At 47.4% G+C, this 19267-nt stretch overlaps 1 protein-coding gene across 1 annotated transcript in view; it reads left to right on the forward strand.

Moving 5' to 3' along the window:
* ttll7 (tubulin tyrosine ligase-like family, member 7) overlaps positions 1 to 19267 on the forward strand; it is a 283178-nt gene that overhangs the window by 171670 nt on the left and 92241 nt on the right. The window contains 1 exon segment of the mRNA XM_070886446.1: positions 16870 to 17153. Coding sequence (XP_070742547.1) covers positions 16870 to 17153 — 284 coding nt within the window.

Genomic DNA, 19267 nt, shown 5'->3' on the forward strand with positions numbered 1-19267 from the left:
ACCCTCATGGTATTCAATACCGTGGAACTCTTCATCCCCCAGAACTGTGGGAGCCTTGGCTATAATTCTGACCCTGTGATTTGTGCCAACAGGGGACCTTCCAACACTTTCTCCAAGGTTTCTGCTGAAATTATGCGGGGGGGAGGGGTGTGGGGGTGGCGGGGGGGGGGGGGGGGAAAGATTGTTTGGGAGAACTTCATGGAAATTCATCCCATCTCCGGTGTAAAGACTCAGGATTAAACCATTGTGATGTGAAGCAAGATTTTGATGTTCTTCCAGACTTGGCTCCAGATTCGGTTTTGAAGGCCCAAACTTGCAAAGGCGCATTCCCACTAATTTCCTCGCTGTTCCGTTGGCTTTCTCATCATAACTCAGGCGGGAGTCCGGCAGAGCGACTCGGAAAAGGCTGGGACCTGGATACACCGGTTCCCAGCCTCATTTGGGGCGTACTACTCAGCCTCCTGAGGGGGCGGAGCCTTTGTTTGCCTCTTCCAAGACCAGTTGTGTCATGGGCGGCAGGGGCAGGCTCACTTTCTGCTGGGCCTTCCCAATTCCCTTGCCCAGGAGGCCAGCACGCTAAGTCAGATGAGTTAGACCAGACTCCAGAAGGGCACCAGTGAATCGCAATGGTAGACCCAGGCCAGGGCAGCGGATGAAGGTGGGAACATTTTTTATTTTTCAAAATAAGTTGTTATTGTTATACATAAAGTCATAGAAACATAGAAATTTACAGCGCAGAAGGAGGCCATTCCGGCCTATTGTGTCCGCGCCGGCCGACAAAGAGCCACACGGCCCTTGGTCAGCAGCCCTAAAGGTTACATATAAACATGTGAACAATGACGGAAAGGCAAAGAGCACCCAGCCCAACCAGTCCCCCTCACACAACTGCAACACCCCTTGTTGTACCTTCACCCACTCCAACAACATCACGAGACCTCCCCTTTTGTTCTTTCTTCCCCTCCCCCTTTCAGAGCTTGTTAAGAATCTGTTCTTTTCGAGCACTCTCCAGTTCTGACGAAGGATCGTCGCACAGATGCTGCCTGACCTGCTGAGATTTCCAGCATTTTCTGTTTTTGCATCACTAGACTTCATGGGATTAGATGCACAGCCCCATCGATTTGGCTGCACGAGACAGCTTTTCAAGCGTTTATTAGCCTACTAAGCCCCCAGTATAACAGACACCCCACGTTAAAAAGATCCATGCACAGGCATCTTCCACCCTTCAACATGTAGTTCGGGACCTGGAATATTATGTCCTTCATTGAAATATCTCCGAACTCATCCTTTTTTTGTGTGGAAGCAAGTCATCCTCGATATGAGGGACCGCCTATGATGATGAGACAGGAATCCTGCACGCATTTCTGGCTGGTAATATCTTCCACCACCGCCCCCCTCCCGACCCCCCATCCCGCGGCATCCTCAACCAACCTCCACCTTCCCCCTCGCTGGTCTCCTCCCAACCCCTGGCCACCGATCTCAACCCCTGTCCTCTGATCCCGAACCTGGGCCTCTTCTCCTGACCCCCAGCCTCTTCTCCCAACCCCCAGCGTCCAATCCTGGACCCCGGCCTCTGGTCCCGGCCCCCTCGACCCATGGCACCCTTAACCCTCGGAGGGCTGAGGGTCTCTGTGACGCTAGCAGCTCGATTTCGCACCTCACTTCGCCAGCAAGCTGTTGCCAATAACTGGGGAGCCTCAGGCCTCAGCAATAAGGCACAGGGCGTATATAGATGGCCACGCCTGAATTTCTCGTCCATCGTGTGACAGAAGTTGGGCCTCTCTCCTCAGATTCTAAGTTGCTTTCACTGCCTCTGTTAAAAGAAAGAACTTGTATTAATATAACACCTTTCACGACCTCAAGACATCCCACAGCCAATTAAATACTTTTGAAGTGGAATTCACGGTTGTAATGTAGGAAACGCAGCAGCCAATTTGCACACAGAAAGGTCCCACAAACAGCAATGTGATATTGACCAGATAACCTGTTTATTTACAGTACTCCCTCAGTACTGCACTGGAATGTTAGATTTTGAGTTCAGGTTTCTGAAATAGGATTTGAACCCATGACCTTTTGACTCAGAGGTCAGCATGCTACCAACTAAGCCACAGCTGATATTATGTTCTGACTAGTACATGAGCAGCCTCTTGACATTTGCCACATTGCAAATCAGTTTTTATTCATAATGAGCCACTGGCAGCAGAAGCACTGTCCAGCCATTGTATTGCTGACGGTGCGGGGGAATATAAACAAGGTGGAAGCCAGACCTCTGACTGTATCCAGGACCCAACCCGTTCCTTGGTCCCAGCAGTGGGAAATTCAGCCCCCGGCCTCGAGACGAGCCCCACAGGCTCGACTGATTTAAAGAGCGACGAGTTGCTCGGAGTTGGCAGGGTCTTCTCTTCCGGCAACTCCAACATCAGCATAAACACACCGTGAGATTCTCAACCGAAGCAATAGCGCCCTCTTCCCCTTCCTACCTGCCAGTGCTCCTTCTGCACTGCAATGAAGAGTCAGCCTAGAGTATGTGCTCCAGTCTCCAGACTATGGCTGGAACCCACAAACTTCTAACTCAGCAGCGAGATTGCTACCTCTGAGCCAAGGCTGACACTGATTTATTGCCATATGACCATGTGCTTTTATCAGCGGGGATGCTGGGGAATATAGGAAGAGGAGTAGGCCATTCATTTCCTCGAGCCAGTTCCGCCATTCAATTAGATCATGGCTGATCTGTATCTGGACTCTATTAATCTTCTTTGGTACTCCATCAACCCACCTTGGTATCCCATCTACCCACCCTGATACGCTATGGCTCAGTGGGTAGCACTCTCGCCTCTGGGAGTCAGAAGGCTTGTGGGTTGAAGTCCCACTCAAGGAAGTTGTAACATGAACAATCTAAGCTGACACTCCAGTGCAGTGCTGCACTGTCAGAGGTGTTGCCTTTTGGATGAGATGTTAAATCAAGGTCCCGTCTGTTCTCCCAAGTGGACGTAAAAGATCCCATGGCACTAACTCGAATAAGAGAAAGGGAGTTATCCCTGGTGTCCTGGCCAATATTTATCCCTCAATCAACATCACAAAAAACATTATTTAGTCATTATCGCATTGTGGGAGCTTCCTTGTGTGTAAATAGGCTGCCATGGTTCCTACATTACAGCAGTGACTACACTCCAAAAGTACTTTGTTGGCTGTAAAGAGCTTTGAGATGTCCGGTGGTCGTGAAAGGCGCTATATAAAGAAAGAAAGACTTGGATTTATATAGCATCGTTCACGACCACCGGACATCTCAAAGCAATGTAGTGTAGTCACTGTTGTAATGTGGGAAACGCGGCAGCCTATTTATGCACAGCGAGCTCCGACAAACAGCAATGTGATAATGACCAGATAATCCGTTTTTTTGTTTGTTGATTGCGGGAAAAACATGGGCCAGGACACCAGGGATAACTCCCCTGCTCTTCTTCAAATAGTGCCATAGCAACCTCTGCATCCACTTGAGAGGGCAGATAGGGCCTCGGTTCAACATCTCACCTGAAAGACAGCACCACCCCCTCAGTACTGGATTGTGAGTGTCAGCCTAGATTTTTTGTTTTCAAGTCCCTGGAGTGGGACTTGAACCCACAACCTTCTTACCCAGAGGCAAGAGTGCTGCCCACTGAGCCACAGCTGAATCCTAGTCTTTCTTGCCTTCTTTTACTCCATCTACCCACTCTGGTACTCCACCTACCCGCCCTGGTAGTCCATCGACCCGCCCTGGTACTCCACCTATCGATCCAGCTACTCCATCTACCCGCCCTGGTACTCCATCTACCCGCCCTGGTACTCCACCTACCCGCCCTGGTACTCCACCTATCGATCCAGCTACTCCATCTACCCGCCCTGGTACTCCACCTATCGACCCAGCTACTCCATCTACCCACTCTGGTACTCCACCTACCCACCCTGGTAGTCCATCGACCCGCCCTGGTAGTCCACCTACCCGCCCTGGTACTCCACCTATCGACCCAGCTACTCCACCTACCCACTCTGGTACTCCACCTACCCGCCCTGGTAGTCCATCTACCCGCCCTGGTACTCCACCTATCGACCCAGCTACTCCACCTACCCACTCTGGTACTCCACCTACCCGCCCTGGTAGTCCATCTACCCGCCCTGGTACTCCACCTATCGACCCAGCTACTCCACCTACCCGCCCTGGTAGTCTGTCTACCTGCCCTGCTACTCTATCTACCTGCCCTGCTACTCCATCTACCCACTCTGGTAGTCCATCTACCCGCCCTGGTACTCCACCTATCGACCCAGCTACTCCACCTACCCACTCTGGTAGTCTGTCTACCTGCCCTGCTACTCTATCTACCTGCCCTGCTACTCCACCTACCCACCCTGGTATTCCACCTACCCACCCTGGTAGTCCGTCTACCTGCCCTGCTACTCCACCTACCCGCCCTGGTACTCCACCTACCCGCCCTGGTAGTCCACCTACCCGCCCTGGTACTCCACCTACCCGCCCTGGTATTCCACCTACCCACCCTGGTACTCCACCTACCCACCCTGGTACTCCACCTACCCACCCTGGTACTCCACCTACCCACCCTGGTATTCCACCTACCCACCCTGGTATTCCACCTACCCACCCTGGTATTCCACCTACCCACCTTGCTACTCCACCTACCCACCCTGGTAGTCCGTCTACCTGCCCTGCTACTCCACCTACCCACCCTGGTATTCCACCTACCCACCCTGGTAGTCCGTCTACCTGCCCTGCTACTCCACCTACCCGCCCTGGTATTCCACCTACCCACCCTGCTATTCCACCTACCCACCCTGCTATTCCACCTACCCACCCTGCTATTCTATCTACTCATCCCGTAATCTGCATTGTTCCAACAAAAAAAGATCCAATTTTACAAGCCTTCCTTTGTATTTGCATCTCCTCAAACCAAACATCATCCCTGTCAGTCTAAACCTTGAACACCCTTCCTGCAGTGTGAAGCCTAATACTGCTCACTGCCTGAGGTCTTATTACGGTTTAATATTGGCTCATTGGTACTTTTGGCTATTATGTTATATTGATGAAACCTAGAATTTCATGAGTTTTATTTTACAACCTGAATCCTTGAAGTGTCAGGCTAGATTATGTGCTCTGGAGTCAGAGTCTGAAGAACTCACGACCTTCTGACTCGGAATGCTTCTACTGAGCCATGGCTGATACCAACTTCCATTGAAGGTGTTTGCAGTTGCCGAAGGGTGACTTCACCCCCTTGAGATCCTTCAAGTAGCCATGTTGAGATTAGGAATTCCCCTGTGACCTGACTATCCCTCAACAATGTCTCTCCATATCTTCTTCTTAGGTGGTCCCTTGTATCGAGGATGACCCACTTTCACACCAGAAAGGGATGAGTTCATAGGTATTTCAATGAAGGACCTAATATTCCAGGTCCTAAACTACATATTGAAGGGCGGGGGGGGGGGGAAGATGCCTGTGCTTGGATTTTTTTGAAGTGTGGTGGCCGTTGCACACCAGCCACCACACGGGCTTGACAGAGCTAGGTCTTGGTCCAGTGGCAAACATAGAAACATATAAAATGGGTGCAGGAGTAGGCCATTCGGCCCTTCGAGCCTGCGCCACCATTCAATATGATCATGGCTGATCATTCACCTCAGTACCCCTTTCCTGCTTTCTCTCCATACCCCTTGATCCCTTTAGCCGTAAGAGCCATATCTAACTCCCTCTTGAATATATCCAATGAACTGGCATCAACGACTCTCTGCGGCAGGGAATTCCACAGGTTTCACAGGATTAACCAAGTCAACCGGAGACCAGCTCTGCTGCATGGACCTAGTGCACACACATATCGCAGTGTGGACTGACCCGTGCTGCCCCTGGGCCCTTGCCTCTCCTGGGCTCCAATCGCGTCGCTCTACAATCTCTCGCCGCTCCTGCTGTACATGCCCACGTTCCAGTCAGTGACCTGGATTACGGTGACCTCCATATACACGCAGATCATGTCGGAAATATGTAGGCAATGATAGAGTAGCATGGGAGAGGAGGGAGAGAATACTCTTACAGATTCTCAAATGTATATATGTCAGTCCATATATAGATTCCTAGTTTGGTTGATGTTCTCAGATTAAAGAGCTCTAATTTTGGGTATTTTATTATTTTAAGGTTTGATTATGCCACAGGAACTCCCTTGGGTTGAAGACACATTGGAAAATATTACGAGAGAATGTGTTAGCTTGTTTTCTACAAAACATCTGTTTTAAAAAAGGCTTTAATACGCTTGTTTTAAATGTATTAGTACCTTCATTAAAATGGAGGACCGAGGAAATTCATACTAACTCATTAACTTATTTGTTATGGCTATTTTACTTTACAATTTTCAGCTTCCTGTGTGCAAGCGCCAAATCTTTTGAATCCAAGATTTAAGACAGGTGTTCAAAATCATGAAGGATTTTGATCAAGTAAATAAGGAGAAATTGTGTCCAGTGGCAGAAGGGACGGTAACCAGAGGACACAGATTTAAGCTAATTGGCAAAAGAACCAGAGGAAAGATGAGGAGAATTTATTTTACGCAGCGAGTTGTTATGATCTCGTCTGAAAGGATGGTGGAAGCAGATTCAGTAGTAACTTTCAAAAGGGGCATTGAAGAGGAAAATGTGCAAGGCTATGGGAAAAGAGCAGGGGATTGGGAAATTCTGGATAACTCTTTCAAAGAGCCAGCACAGACACGATGGGGCAAATGGCCTCCCTCTGTGCTGTGTGAGTCTATGATTCTATAAGATAAATATTTATATATATTTAAATTCCAATAGGGAACTCAGAAGAAACTTCTTTAACCAGAGAATGGTTAGAATGTGGAACTCACTACCACAGGGAGAGGTCGAGGCGAATAGCATAAATGCATGTAAGGGAAAGTTAGATGAGCTCATGATTGGGAAAGGAATAGAAGGATATGTTGATTGGGTGAGATGAAGAGGGGAGGGAGGAGGCTTGTGTTGAACATAAACACCCATTGGGCTGAATGGCCTGTTTCTGTGTCATAAAATTCTAAGTAATATGTAGTTTACAAAGCGAGCAAATTTTATGGTCCTTTCCACCAGTGATTGATTGGCCAACAATAATACACTTGCAACAAATCTGCTAGCATGGAGGTATCTAAGCTTTATGGGCCACACAGGAGTCTTGAGGACCAAATACAAAGTTTAAATCCTTGTTCCCATTAAACCATGTTGCTGTGTTGCTGATACTCACATATCTTGGTGTTTCAATCAGATCTCAGCCTTCAAGGAAGCATCAGTGCTGGCCAGTGCTTTTTCAAACTTCCAGGGCCACCAAATCCAAACAGAACAAAACAGTCATTAGAAAATACTATCACTGAGTTGGCGTAGACTTTGAGGACCTGATTGCCAGGGTTTGAGGGCTACATATGGCTCTGGGGGCCACAGGCTCCACAACCCTGCCTAACTGCCCCCTGCTCATCCCAACCGAGTAAGAGTAGGGCGTACACCAGTGGTTCCGCCCATTTACAACAGTGCCCGCACTTCAAAAGTACTTCATTGGCTGCAAAGTGCTTTGGGACGTCCTGGGGTCACAAGAGGCGCTATGAAAATGCAAGCTCTTTCTTTATATGACTGCATCCATGTATTTGAAGGCTGGTTTGTATTGACGTGGATCCAGGAGACAAGGGCACCATTTGTGCACATAGAACCAAGCTCAAAGAAAGTCTGCTGTTTTAAGACAGATTAGCGACACCACGGAAACTAATCAATTAGCCTTAGCTATTATCTTAATGGTACTCACCATATGGAGAAAAGATCGCGGGATCATTTGGCCTAATCTTCCTCATTTTAGATCAAAATTGAGACAGGCAATGGGGAGAGAGCCACAAAATTTAATGCTTCAATAGCTTAATCTTGAAGCGTGATGGGGAAACTCAACAGCTTAACGTGGTGACTCCAGATTTATCTCAGACTGAACTCTATCCTGACGTTTAGAACTTGGGTATTGTCGATTTGGGCTCCTAAATAAATAAATAAACAGAATGTTCTGTGCATGTACACTCAATTTGTGCACTTTATCCTTCACAGGCAGGTTCGTCATGTCTGGGTCCACACTCAGGCATAACGAGAGGTTCTAAGGCTAATTACAGTTAGTAATGGTGACAAGGGGAAATGCTGTCCCAATTTAAAGTGGGAAGAGAGACGGCTATGAGAAGCACCTGAACCAATAGGAGTGGAATATAGTCAGAATCGCATGACATTCCCAGGCATAGAGAAGAAACTTCCATTCAATCCTGTCAGGAGACATCTTTGTATCCAACAGAAGTTCGATTACAAAATTCTTTATATTTTATGCTGAAGCTATATATATATATATATATATATATAGATAGATAGAAAATAAATATAAAACAATCTATGCATGTTTTCCGAAGCCTTTAATAGTATTCGCATTTGTATAGCACCTTTGGCATCAGAACATCTCACAGCGTTCTACATAATGAATTGCTTTTTTTTTCTCCTTCACCTTTCATGTCCATTTTGGGTGAGGGGGTGTCAATGCTGTGGAACGGAATACTTTCTGTTTCAGGCACCTAAGAGTCAGTATTGAGCAGTCCCAGGCTTGGTATCATCACACAGTGAGATGCACAATAAAGTTCTCTCTACTTTGTTCTAAAATTCGTGCGTCAACCTTGCGATGTTTTTTCCTATTCTCTTCGCCAACTAACCGAAGTGCCATTTGCCAATTAATGACATAATAGGGACAGTTTTATGCTGTAGCCCCATGCTCAGTAGATTGAGAAGACCTGCACTCATTTCACATAGGACCGTTAGAGCCAGCAGACAAACAACAACAACTTGTGTTTATATAGCATCTTTAACATAGTGAAACATCGAAAGGCGCATCACAGGAGTATGATGAGATTAAAAATATTGACATCGAGCCGCATAAGTAAAAATTAGCGCAGGTGACCAAAAGCACAGTCAAAGAGATATGTATGTTTTAAAGAGCGTATTGAAGGGGGAAAGAGAGGTAGCGAGGCGGAGAGGTTTAGGCAGGAAGTTCCAGTGCTTGGGGCCCAGGCAACAGAAGGCACGGCCACCGATGGTTGAGCGATTATAATCAGGGATGCTCAAGTGGGCAGAATTAGAGGATTACAGACATCTCAGGGGGTTGTGGGGCTGAAGGAGATTACAGAGATAGGGAAGGGCGAGGCCATGGAGAGATTTGAAAATAAGGATGAGAATTTTGAAATCGAGGCGTTGCTTAACCGGAAGCCAATGTAGGTCAGCGAGTACAGGTGTGATGGGTGAGCGGGACTTGGTGCGAGTTAGGACATGGGCAGCCAAGTTTTGGATCAGCTCTAGTTTACGTACGGTAGAATGTGGGAGGTCTGCCAGGAGTGCGTTGGAATAGTCAAGTCTAGAGGCTACAGCTGGAGTACTGCGTGCAGTTCTGGTTGCCATATTATAGGAAGGACATGATTGCACTAGAGTGGGTGCAGAGGAGATTTACTAGGATGCTGCCTGGAATGGAGAATCTTAGTTAAGAGGACAGATTGGATAGGCTGGGTTTGTTCTCATTGGATCAAACCCAGGAGGAGGTTGAGAGTAGACCTCATCAAGGTGTACACGATATTGAAGGGCCTGGATATAGTGGATAGTAAGGGTCTATTTCCATTGGTGGAGGGGTGTATTATGAGGGGGAATAGTTTTAAGGTGGTTGGTGGAAGGTTTAGAGGGGACTTGAGGGGGGGCTTCTTTATGCAAAGGGTTGTGGGGATCTGCAACTCGCTGCCTGGAAGAGTGATGGATGCAGAAACACTCTCCACTTTTAAGAGATGGTTGGATGGACACTTAGGGCCCAAGTTTCGAACCGCGCCTAGAACGGCGCAGTCCCGACCTGGACGCCTGTTTTTCACGCCACAAAGTGCGCCTAAAAAAACCCTCCGTATTCTCCACCTCCCTGCAGGTCCTCTGGCCCGCGGCGCAGCGCAGCAGGAGCTGTAGGAGGCGGAGCCAGGTCCCTGCACTGAAAACCGTGCCGGGACCTCTGCACATGCGCGCTACAGTGGACACGCAAGTGCAGTAGCTCCAGGCTCCCGAAACTGTGTGGGAGGGGCCCGAAGCACGCAGCCCCTAGCCCTGGCCGAATGGCCTCACTGGGGCTGTGTGAATAAGGCTCCTCCCACGGCCAGCTCCTGCTTCCTCCCGACCCGACTCGACTCCCGCTTCCCGCCTCCGGACCGGACCCGACACCTGCTCTACCCCCGCCGCCCGCGGCCCCAGGACCGGACCCGACACCTGCTCCCCCCCCCCCCCGCCCGCGGACCGGACCCGACACCTGCTCCCCCCCCCCCCCGGCCCCAGGACCGGACCCGACGCCCGCTCCCCCCCCCCCCGCCCCAGCCCCCGGACTGAATCCGACCTGACCTCCCTCCCCCCGACCTGACCTCCCTCTCCCTCCCTCCTTCCCTCCCCCCGACCTGAACCGAACCGACCTCCCTCCCACCACCCCCCCGACCCGACCCAACGCCACCTACCTGTAAATCTGGTGCTGGGGACGGGCCCTGCCCGAAGTCTCGGGCCCGGCCCGTTCAGCCTCCCTCCCCCTTCTCCTTCCCCCCCAATCCCCCAATCTCCTTCCCCCCCAATCTCCTTCCCCCACCAATCTCCTTCCCCCCTCCCATCTCCTTTCCCCCCCCAATCTCCTTCCCCCCTCCATCTCCTTCCCCCCCATCTTCCCCTCCCCCCTTCTCCCCCCTCCCCCTTCTCCCCATCCCCCTTCTCCCCATCCCTCCCCCTTCTACCCCATCCCTCCCCCCTTCTCCCCCATCCCTCCCCCTTCTCCCCCTTCCCTCCCCTTCCCTCCCTCTGCTCCCCCCCTCCCTCCCTCTGCTCCCCCCTCTCTTCCTCTACCCCCCTCCTCCCCCTCCCCTCGCTGTCAGAAACACAGACACTGACAGACAGAGAATGAGAGACACACAGACAGACAGAGAGATAGAGACACTGACAGAGACACACTGAGGGGGGCATCCCAGCACGCTGTTGGAGGGCTCCCGGTGTTGCAGTCGGTAAGTAGAAAATGTTTTATTTATTGATTTAAAAAAAAATATATTTCTTATTAATTTTTTTTGATTGATTTATTGGTTGATTTATTGATGTATTTATCATTTATTATTGATGATGGCTCTTTATTTGTAAAACTGAAGTGTTTAATGTTTGTAAACTTCCCCTTAAACACCCCCCCACCATTCCCTATGCCTGATTTGTAACCTACGCCTGATTTTCTAATGTGTAAACAAGGTTTTTTCGAGCGTACAAAAATCTTCACTTACTCCATTCTAACTTAGTTTGGAGTAAGTTTTCACTGCCGAAACTTTTAAATCAGGCGTAAGTGGCCGGACACGCCCCCTTTTGAAAAAAAAATTCTGTTCCAAAGTGAAACTGTTCTACCTGACTAGAACTGGAGCAAACTAAATGTGGGGAATTCGATTTCTAAGATACTTCGTTCTACACCAGTTGCTCCTAAAAATCAGGAGCAAATCATGTGGAAATTTGGGGCCTTAAAGTGCAGTAACCTGCAGGGTTATGGACCTAGAGCTGGTAATTGGGATTAGACTAGATGACCTTTTGTTGGTCAGCGCAGATATAATGGTGAGTACTGCAGGGAATAGAATACGGCCAGGTTGATCTCCTGGACTAATTTCGATGGCCTGGATGGGTCAGAGAGGAATTTTCCCAGATTTTATCTCCTTAAATTGGCCTGGGTTTTTATCTGGTTTTTGCTTCTCCCAGGAGATCACATGGCTCCGGTTGGGGTGGAGTGTAGATGTTTTTAGTATAAGGGGTGTTGCAGTGGTGTGGGGCGAACTGGTTGGGCTGGCTGCTCTTTGCCTTTCCGTCATGGGTTTGTATGTAACCTTTAGGGCTGCTGACCGAAGGCCGTGTGGCTCTTTGTCGGCTGGCGCAGACACGATGGGCCGAAATTGCCTCCTTCTGCGCTGTAAATTTCTATGTTTCTATGTTTCTAAAGGCATGGATAAGGGTTTCAGCAGCGGATTAGCTGAGGCAAGGGAGGAGACGGGTGGTGTTACGGAGGGTGGAAATAGGTGGCCTTAGTTATGCTGCAGATATGTGGTCACAAGCTCATTTCAGGGTCAAATATGACACCTAGGTTGCGATCAGTCCAGTACAGTCTCAGGCAGAAGTTAGGGAGAGAGTTGGAGTCAGTGGCTAGGGAACGGAGTTTGTGGCGGGGACCGAAAACAATGGCTTCGGTCTTTGCAATATTCACTTGGAGGAAATTTCTCCTCAGGATGTCGGACAAGCAGTCTGACAATTTAGAGAATGTGGAGAGGGTCGAGAGAAGTGGTAGTGAGATAGAGCTGGGTGTCATCAGTGTACATGTGGAAATTTCCGTCCCTTTAGTCTGGCCTGAATTAGAAACAAGGCCAAAGAGGTGACCCACAGCACCACCTAATTCACTCAACGGATTACTTTTTGAAGCACGACGATGGTTGTTGCTGAGGTAACCGCAGCAGCTATTCTGCACCAACAAACATCCAGTAAACAGCCGCGACCAGTTGAACTGTTTTGGTGGAGTTGATTGAGGGAGGCAATATTGGCAGGAACAAGGAGAACTCCCTGCTTTTTTAGAAACCATGGGCTAGAATCATACAGCATAGAAAGAGGCTGTTCAGCCCAGCGTGCCTGTGCCTGCTCCTGGAAAGAGCTATCCAATTAGTCCCAATTCCCTGCCCTTTCCCCATAGTCCTGAAAATCTTTCCTTTTTAAGTATATATGCCTTTTGAAAGTTACTGTTGAATCAATGTTTTAATTAACATATGTATTCAAAGTTACATCAAAGCAGAGATAGTTCTGTTTAAATGAAAAAGTCAATTGGGAATGATCTTCCCTCAAGAAGGGGACTGCAGAACAATGGGAAATAATCTTAAAACTCGTACTGTGCCAATTAACAGCAAATCCAGCTAAAAACATTTTCACCTGAAAGGTGGTGAGAACTTGCATTCCCCAGTAGATCATGGACGTAGAATTAATTGAAGTGTTAGAGTCTGTAAAGTGTAGTATTAGGGGCCTTTGAGCAGGATTCAGCTGCCTGCGCTGTGGGTGGAGTCCCATCTCTGGTCCTCAGTGCTGCAGAGAACACTTGCCTTTGGCTCCGAGTAGTCCCTCAGATGATGGCCTCACCCTCGGTCTCGAGTGATGAGGGAACACCCATCGCCCTTTCTCAGGCGCAAAGTCTACTGCTGTGTGCCACGCAGAAACACAGGTGCGATGGACCAGGTGGATAAGGTGGGACATTTTAGCTATGAGGAAAGATTGGATAGGCTGGGGTTATTTTCTTTGGAGCAGAGGAGTCTGAGGGGAGACCTTATTGAGGTATATAAAATTATGAGGCCTAGATAGAGTGGATAGGAGGGACCTATTTCCCTTAGCAGAGGGGTCAATATCCAGGGGGCATATATTTAAAATAATTGGTAGAAGGGTTAGAGGGGAGTTGAAGAGAATTTTTTTCGCCCAGTGGGTGGTGGAAGTCTGGAACTCACTGCCTGGAAGGGTGGTAGAGGCTGAAACCCTCACCACTTTTAAAAAAGTACTTGAAGAGCCATGACCTATGAAGCTACGGACCTCGTGCTGGAAGGTGGGATTAGGCTGGATAGCTCTTTTTCGACCGACACAGACACAGTGGGCCGAATGGCCTCCTTCTGTGTGGTAGTTTTTCTATGATTCTATTCTATGATACGGATGTCCCACACGTGCTGCACAGTGGACCTGCAGTAAAAACGAGGTCTCTTCAGTAGGGTATGCACTCATTAGAGAGCTAGGGCATGAAGGGATATGGAGGAAGCATATGGATTGGAATATAGGGAGAGCTGACATGTCTCACAACAGCAACTTGGATTTATTTAGTGCCTTTAACATAACATGGATTGACTCTAAAGCACTTTGGGACATCCTGAGGACGCTATATAAATGCAAATCTTTTGTTCTTTCCTTCATTTGTGCCCAATCAGCTGCACCAAAGCCAACTAAAAAGGTTTGGTTGCTGCGCAGAGGGAATGGTTTCGTCCGAGCAATTTACCGACAGATTAGGCGCCTTCAGCAACCTTATTTGTCAAACTCTAATGAGTGTTCCAGCATATCTCTCAGTCTTTGAGTGACCAAGCAATCCAGAGTGCAGTCCTCGAGTTGGCTAAGCGTACATGAACAATTACAGAGGCCATTAGATAAAGTAGTATACCTCAGCGGACAATGAACAAAACTTGCCTTTTCACAGCAAATTTAATTTTTGCCGTAACTCACACCTTGCGGAGAATTTTGACACCCTCCACCCAACGGATTCTAGGTGGGTAGCAAAAATGGAGTGTGTGAAACTGTCCCCATTTTAAAATGATTGGTTTTTCAGGCGTATGAGGTTCCCGCCTGACTCGGGGTCCTATTACACCAATATGACAGCGGTCACCCAGGCAGCTACTACCGGGTCTGATTACCAAAGAGGATTTCCCAGATACATCGGATTACATCGGATATACGGCACAGAAACAGGCCATTTGGCCCAACCAGTCCATGCCGGCATTTATGCTCCACTCGAGCCTCCTCCTTACCTAAATCTATCAGCATTACCTTCTATTTCCTTGTCCCTCGTGCTTGTCTAGCCTCCCCTTAAATGCATCTATACTATTCGCTTCAACCACTCCCTGTGGTAGCGAGTTCCACATTCTCACCACACTTCTGAATTTCCTATTGGATTTCTTGATGACTATCTTATACTGATGGCCTCTAGTTATTCTCTTCCCCCCCCCAATTGGAAACATTCCCTCTGTCATCATCATCATAGGCCGTCCCTCTTAACATGAGTTCTTAGTATCCACTCTATCAAAACCTTTCATAATTTTAAAGACCTCTATTAGGTCACCCCTCAGCCTTCTTTTTTCAAGAGAAAAGAGACCCAGCCTGTTCATCCTTTCCTGATATGTATCCCCTCCCATTTCTGACATCATCCTTGTAAATCTCTGCACCCCCTCCAGTGCCTCTATATCCTTTTTATCATATGGACTGTAAGCAGTACTCTAAGTGTGGTCTAACCGAGATTTGATACAGGTTTAGCATAGCTTCCCTACTTTTCAATTCTATTCCTCTAGAAATAAACCCCAGTGCTTTGTTTGCTTTTTTTTTTACGGACTTGCTAACCCGTGTCGCAACTTTTAGTGATTTGTGTATTTGTATTCCGAGATCCCTTTGTTCCTCTACCCCACCCAGACTCAGACCCTCGAAATAATAAGTGACCTCCCTATTCTTCCTACCAAAATGTAATACCTCACATTTATCTGTGTTGAACTTGATTTGCCAATTATATGCCCATTCTGCAATTTTATTACTGTCCTTCTGTAATTTGTTGCAGTCCTCCTCAGTATTTACTATCGCCCCCAATTTAGTGTCATCTGCAAATTTAGAAATTGTGTTTTTGATTCCAAAGTCTAAATCGTTAATATAAATTGTAAACAACAGTGGTCCCAGCACTGATACTTATGGAACGCCACTACCCACCTTCTGCCACTGTGAATAGCTAATTACCTTTTACCCCTACTCTCTGCTTTCTGTCTTGAAGCCAGCTAGCTATCCATTCTGCTACTTGTCTCCTGACTCTGCATTCTCTGACCTTGTTCATCAGTCTAAAATGGGGTACCTGATCAAAGGCCTTTTGAAAATCGAGATAAATTACATCTACTGTATTACCCTTGTCTACTCTCTCTGTTACCTCTTCAAAACATTCAGTGAGGTTGGCCAAGCAAAATTTTTCTTTTGGAATCCATGCTGAATATTCATATATGTTCTTCTATTTTCTCCTTTAGCAGGGATTCCATTATTTTTCCTACCGCTGATATTAAGCTGACTGGTCTATAATTCCCTGGACATGTTCTATCCCCCTTAAACATAAGTATTACATTAGCTAATCGCCAGTCCTCTGGCACGACACCTTTTTCTAAAGAATAAGTTAACTATGTGTAGTAATGCCTCTGCTATCCCTTCCCTCGATTAAAATGAGTGGATGCAATCCATCCGGACCAGGGATTTTATCCTCTTTGCGTTTGATTAGTTTATTTAATAGCCCTCTTTTTATTTTAAATGTACTTATCTCATTACTAATCTCATCATCCAATGTCATGTCCACCTGTTCTATCTCCCTGGTAAATATTGAAGCAAATTAATTATTTAATATTTCTGCCATCTCTCTGTCCTTACCTGTGGTATTATTCTGTCTAACTCTTAATGGTCCTATTCCCATCCCAACCTTCCTTTTTTTATTGATGTGCTTGTAAAATATTTTACTAGTTTGTTTTATGTTCCTTGATAATTTAATTTCATAGTTCCTAATAGGTTTTTTTTACTTCTCTCCTAATCTTTTCATATTCTCCCTTATCATGTACTCCTCTGCTGTCTATGTATTTAACGTATGTCTCTTTCGTGCAGTGCCCACCGGTACGCTCGTGGTCTTCCATGAGAGGTGGGCACCAAAGGGACTGAATGCATCATTTCAACAGGGAACAGAATTTTAATTTGATCTGATTTGAAAAAGATTCCCTTTAATTTCCAATTGTTAAATTGTGGTTTCTGGTGCCCTCAAAAAAAAGGGGGGCATTTGATATAAAGTTACTTTTCAAAATAGTTGTATGCCTCTTTCGTTACCCTCAATTGTTCCCTTATGGCTTTATTCATCCATGGAGTCTCAATAGTGTTTAGTTTGTTCTTGGAGGTAAGTGCAGCAGGAAGGATACAACACAACAATATATAAGTCAAGAGAAAATGTTACTTTACACTTCATTTACTATTAACATCTATTTTCAGGTAGGATAAAATGGAAGCCTCCAGCCACAAGCACAAAACCACTCCCTTCAGTATTGCCAACTACATCTGTGCCAATCAGACGCTCTATATCCTGCCCTCGCTCAATCTCTGCCTTGGCAACACAGTCACACTCGCACATACCAGAGTCTCGGTCCACTTCTGCCAAACCCACAGTGCCCTCGTCCAGAATTCCATCTGGAACACGGTCGCAATCTCTGAACCGAAATACGACCATCCAGCGGATGCCACACAGTACCAGCCTGAGCACCATCTATTCGGCACCGGTAAGCAGTAACGCTATCACAGACATGCTGAATTAGTCACCGTACTGATGACCTGCACAGCATTTACTGATGTGACTTGTCGAGTTGGCCCCAAATTCTTTTTATATATATATAGACTGTGAAATGGTTAGTTTATACTGGGTGAAAAGCTCACTGGAATGAGGTAATGTTATGCCATAAAGTAGCATGTAATGCCCGTAAGTTACTGCTACGGATTTTACATGGCAGCGCCTCGATTTTAAAATTCTCATCCTTGTTTTCAAATCCCTTCATGGCCTCACCCCTCCATATCTCTCTAACCTGCTCCAGCCCTACTGTCATGTATGTACTTTTGGGATCACTAGCCACTAGATGGCGTCACTGTTGGAGGCAATTGGGCTGCACGCATGTGTGTGCAGCCCAAGTATAAAACGCCAGCCATTTTGTATATTAGTCACTTTGGGCCTTAAGAAAGCAGAGCCAAGGTCATATCTCTTGGAGTTAAACAATACTCAGTCGAACAATTATTGCATACACAACATTTGGCGACGATGCAACATGAACTTTTGCATGCAAAAATGAGCACAATTGGATTGTTGGAGCGATTTTTGGAAGGAGAAGATTGGGCAGAACGTGTTAGCGTTGTGGGGGAAATCACCGGAACCAGCAGTGCCAATTTAAGCAATGTAGTTGCAACGGCTGTCTGAGAGTGGGGCATCTCCAGCACAAGTGTCCGCAACTGAGCAAGCGTGCTGCAACACACCACATGGAGGATGATGGTCAGACTAGCGCGGATCTGGATATGCAATCCGAGATACCAGAGGAGGAAGTGTATGGACTGTACTCGTTCCTAACTAAGAGCAAACCGGTAATGATCAATGTGAAATTTAATGGGATGCCGGTATAAATGGAACGGGACACAGGGGCGAGTCAATCTATAATGAGCCAGAGAGCATTCGACAAGTTGTGGGATACTAAGGCTGTGAGGCTCAGGCTAAGTCCAGTCAATGCCAAGTTACACACGTACACCAAAGAACTCATAACGGTGATTGGCAGTGCCACAATTAAAGTGTCGTATGACGGTGCTGTTCACAAGTTACCGCTATGGATTGTCCCAGGCAATGGCACAACTCTATTTGGCAGGAACTGGCTTGAAAAAAAATCAGATGTGATTGGAACGACATCAAGGCGTTGTCGTCGGAGAAAGATACATGTGCCCAAGTACTGAGCAAGTTCCCCTATCTGTTCGAACCAGGCATCGGCAACTTCACGGGAGCCAAGGTGCAGATCCACGTGGTCTCAGATGTAAAACCCGTCCATCATAAAGCTCGGGCAGTTCCATATATGATGAGGGAGAAGGTCGAAATCGAACTGGACAGACTCCAGCGTGAAGGGATCATATCACCGGTTGAATTTAATGAATGGGTCAGCCCCATTGTGCCTGTGCTGAAAAGTGATGGCACAGTCAGAATCTGTGGAGACTTCAAGGCTATGATCAACACGGTTTCGAAACAGGATCAGTACCCGTTACCAAAGGCTGATGACTTGTTTGCAGCTCTACCCGGGGGGAAGTCGTTCACCAAACTGGACTTGGTGTCGGCTTACATGACACAGGAGCTGGTCGAGACGGTGAAGAGACTTATGTGCATTAATACGCATAAAGGACTGTTCCTTTATCACAGGTGCCCTTTTGGAATTCGCTCGGCTGCAGCAATATTTCAGAGGAACATGGAGAGTCTACTGAAGTCCGTTCCCAGAACCGTCGTGTTTCAAGATGACATCCTGATCATAGGTCGTGACTCCGAGGAACATCTGAACCACCTGGAAGAGGTTCTACATTGTCTGGACAAAGTGGGACTCAGACTGAAATGCTCGAAGTGCGTCTTCCTGAGGTCGAATTCCTAGGGAGGAAAATTGCTGCTGACAGCAACAGGCCCATGGACGCGAAAACCAAGGCCATCAAGAATGCACCCAAGCCGCAGAATGTGATGGAGCTGCGTTCGTTCCTGGGTCTACTCAACTACTTCGGTAACTTCCTACCTAAATAGAACCACTGCACATGCTGCTAAGAAAAGGTGACAAATGGGTGTGGGGTGCGTCTCAAGACAGAGCTTTTGAGAAAACCATTAATCTGC

The sequence above is a fragment of the Pristiophorus japonicus genome, chromosome 8 (assembly GCF_044704955.1).
Source record: "Pristiophorus japonicus isolate sPriJap1 chromosome 8, sPriJap1.hap1, whole genome shotgun sequence".
NCBI lineage: Eukaryota > Metazoa > Chordata > Chondrichthyes > Pristiophoridae > Pristiophorus > Pristiophorus japonicus.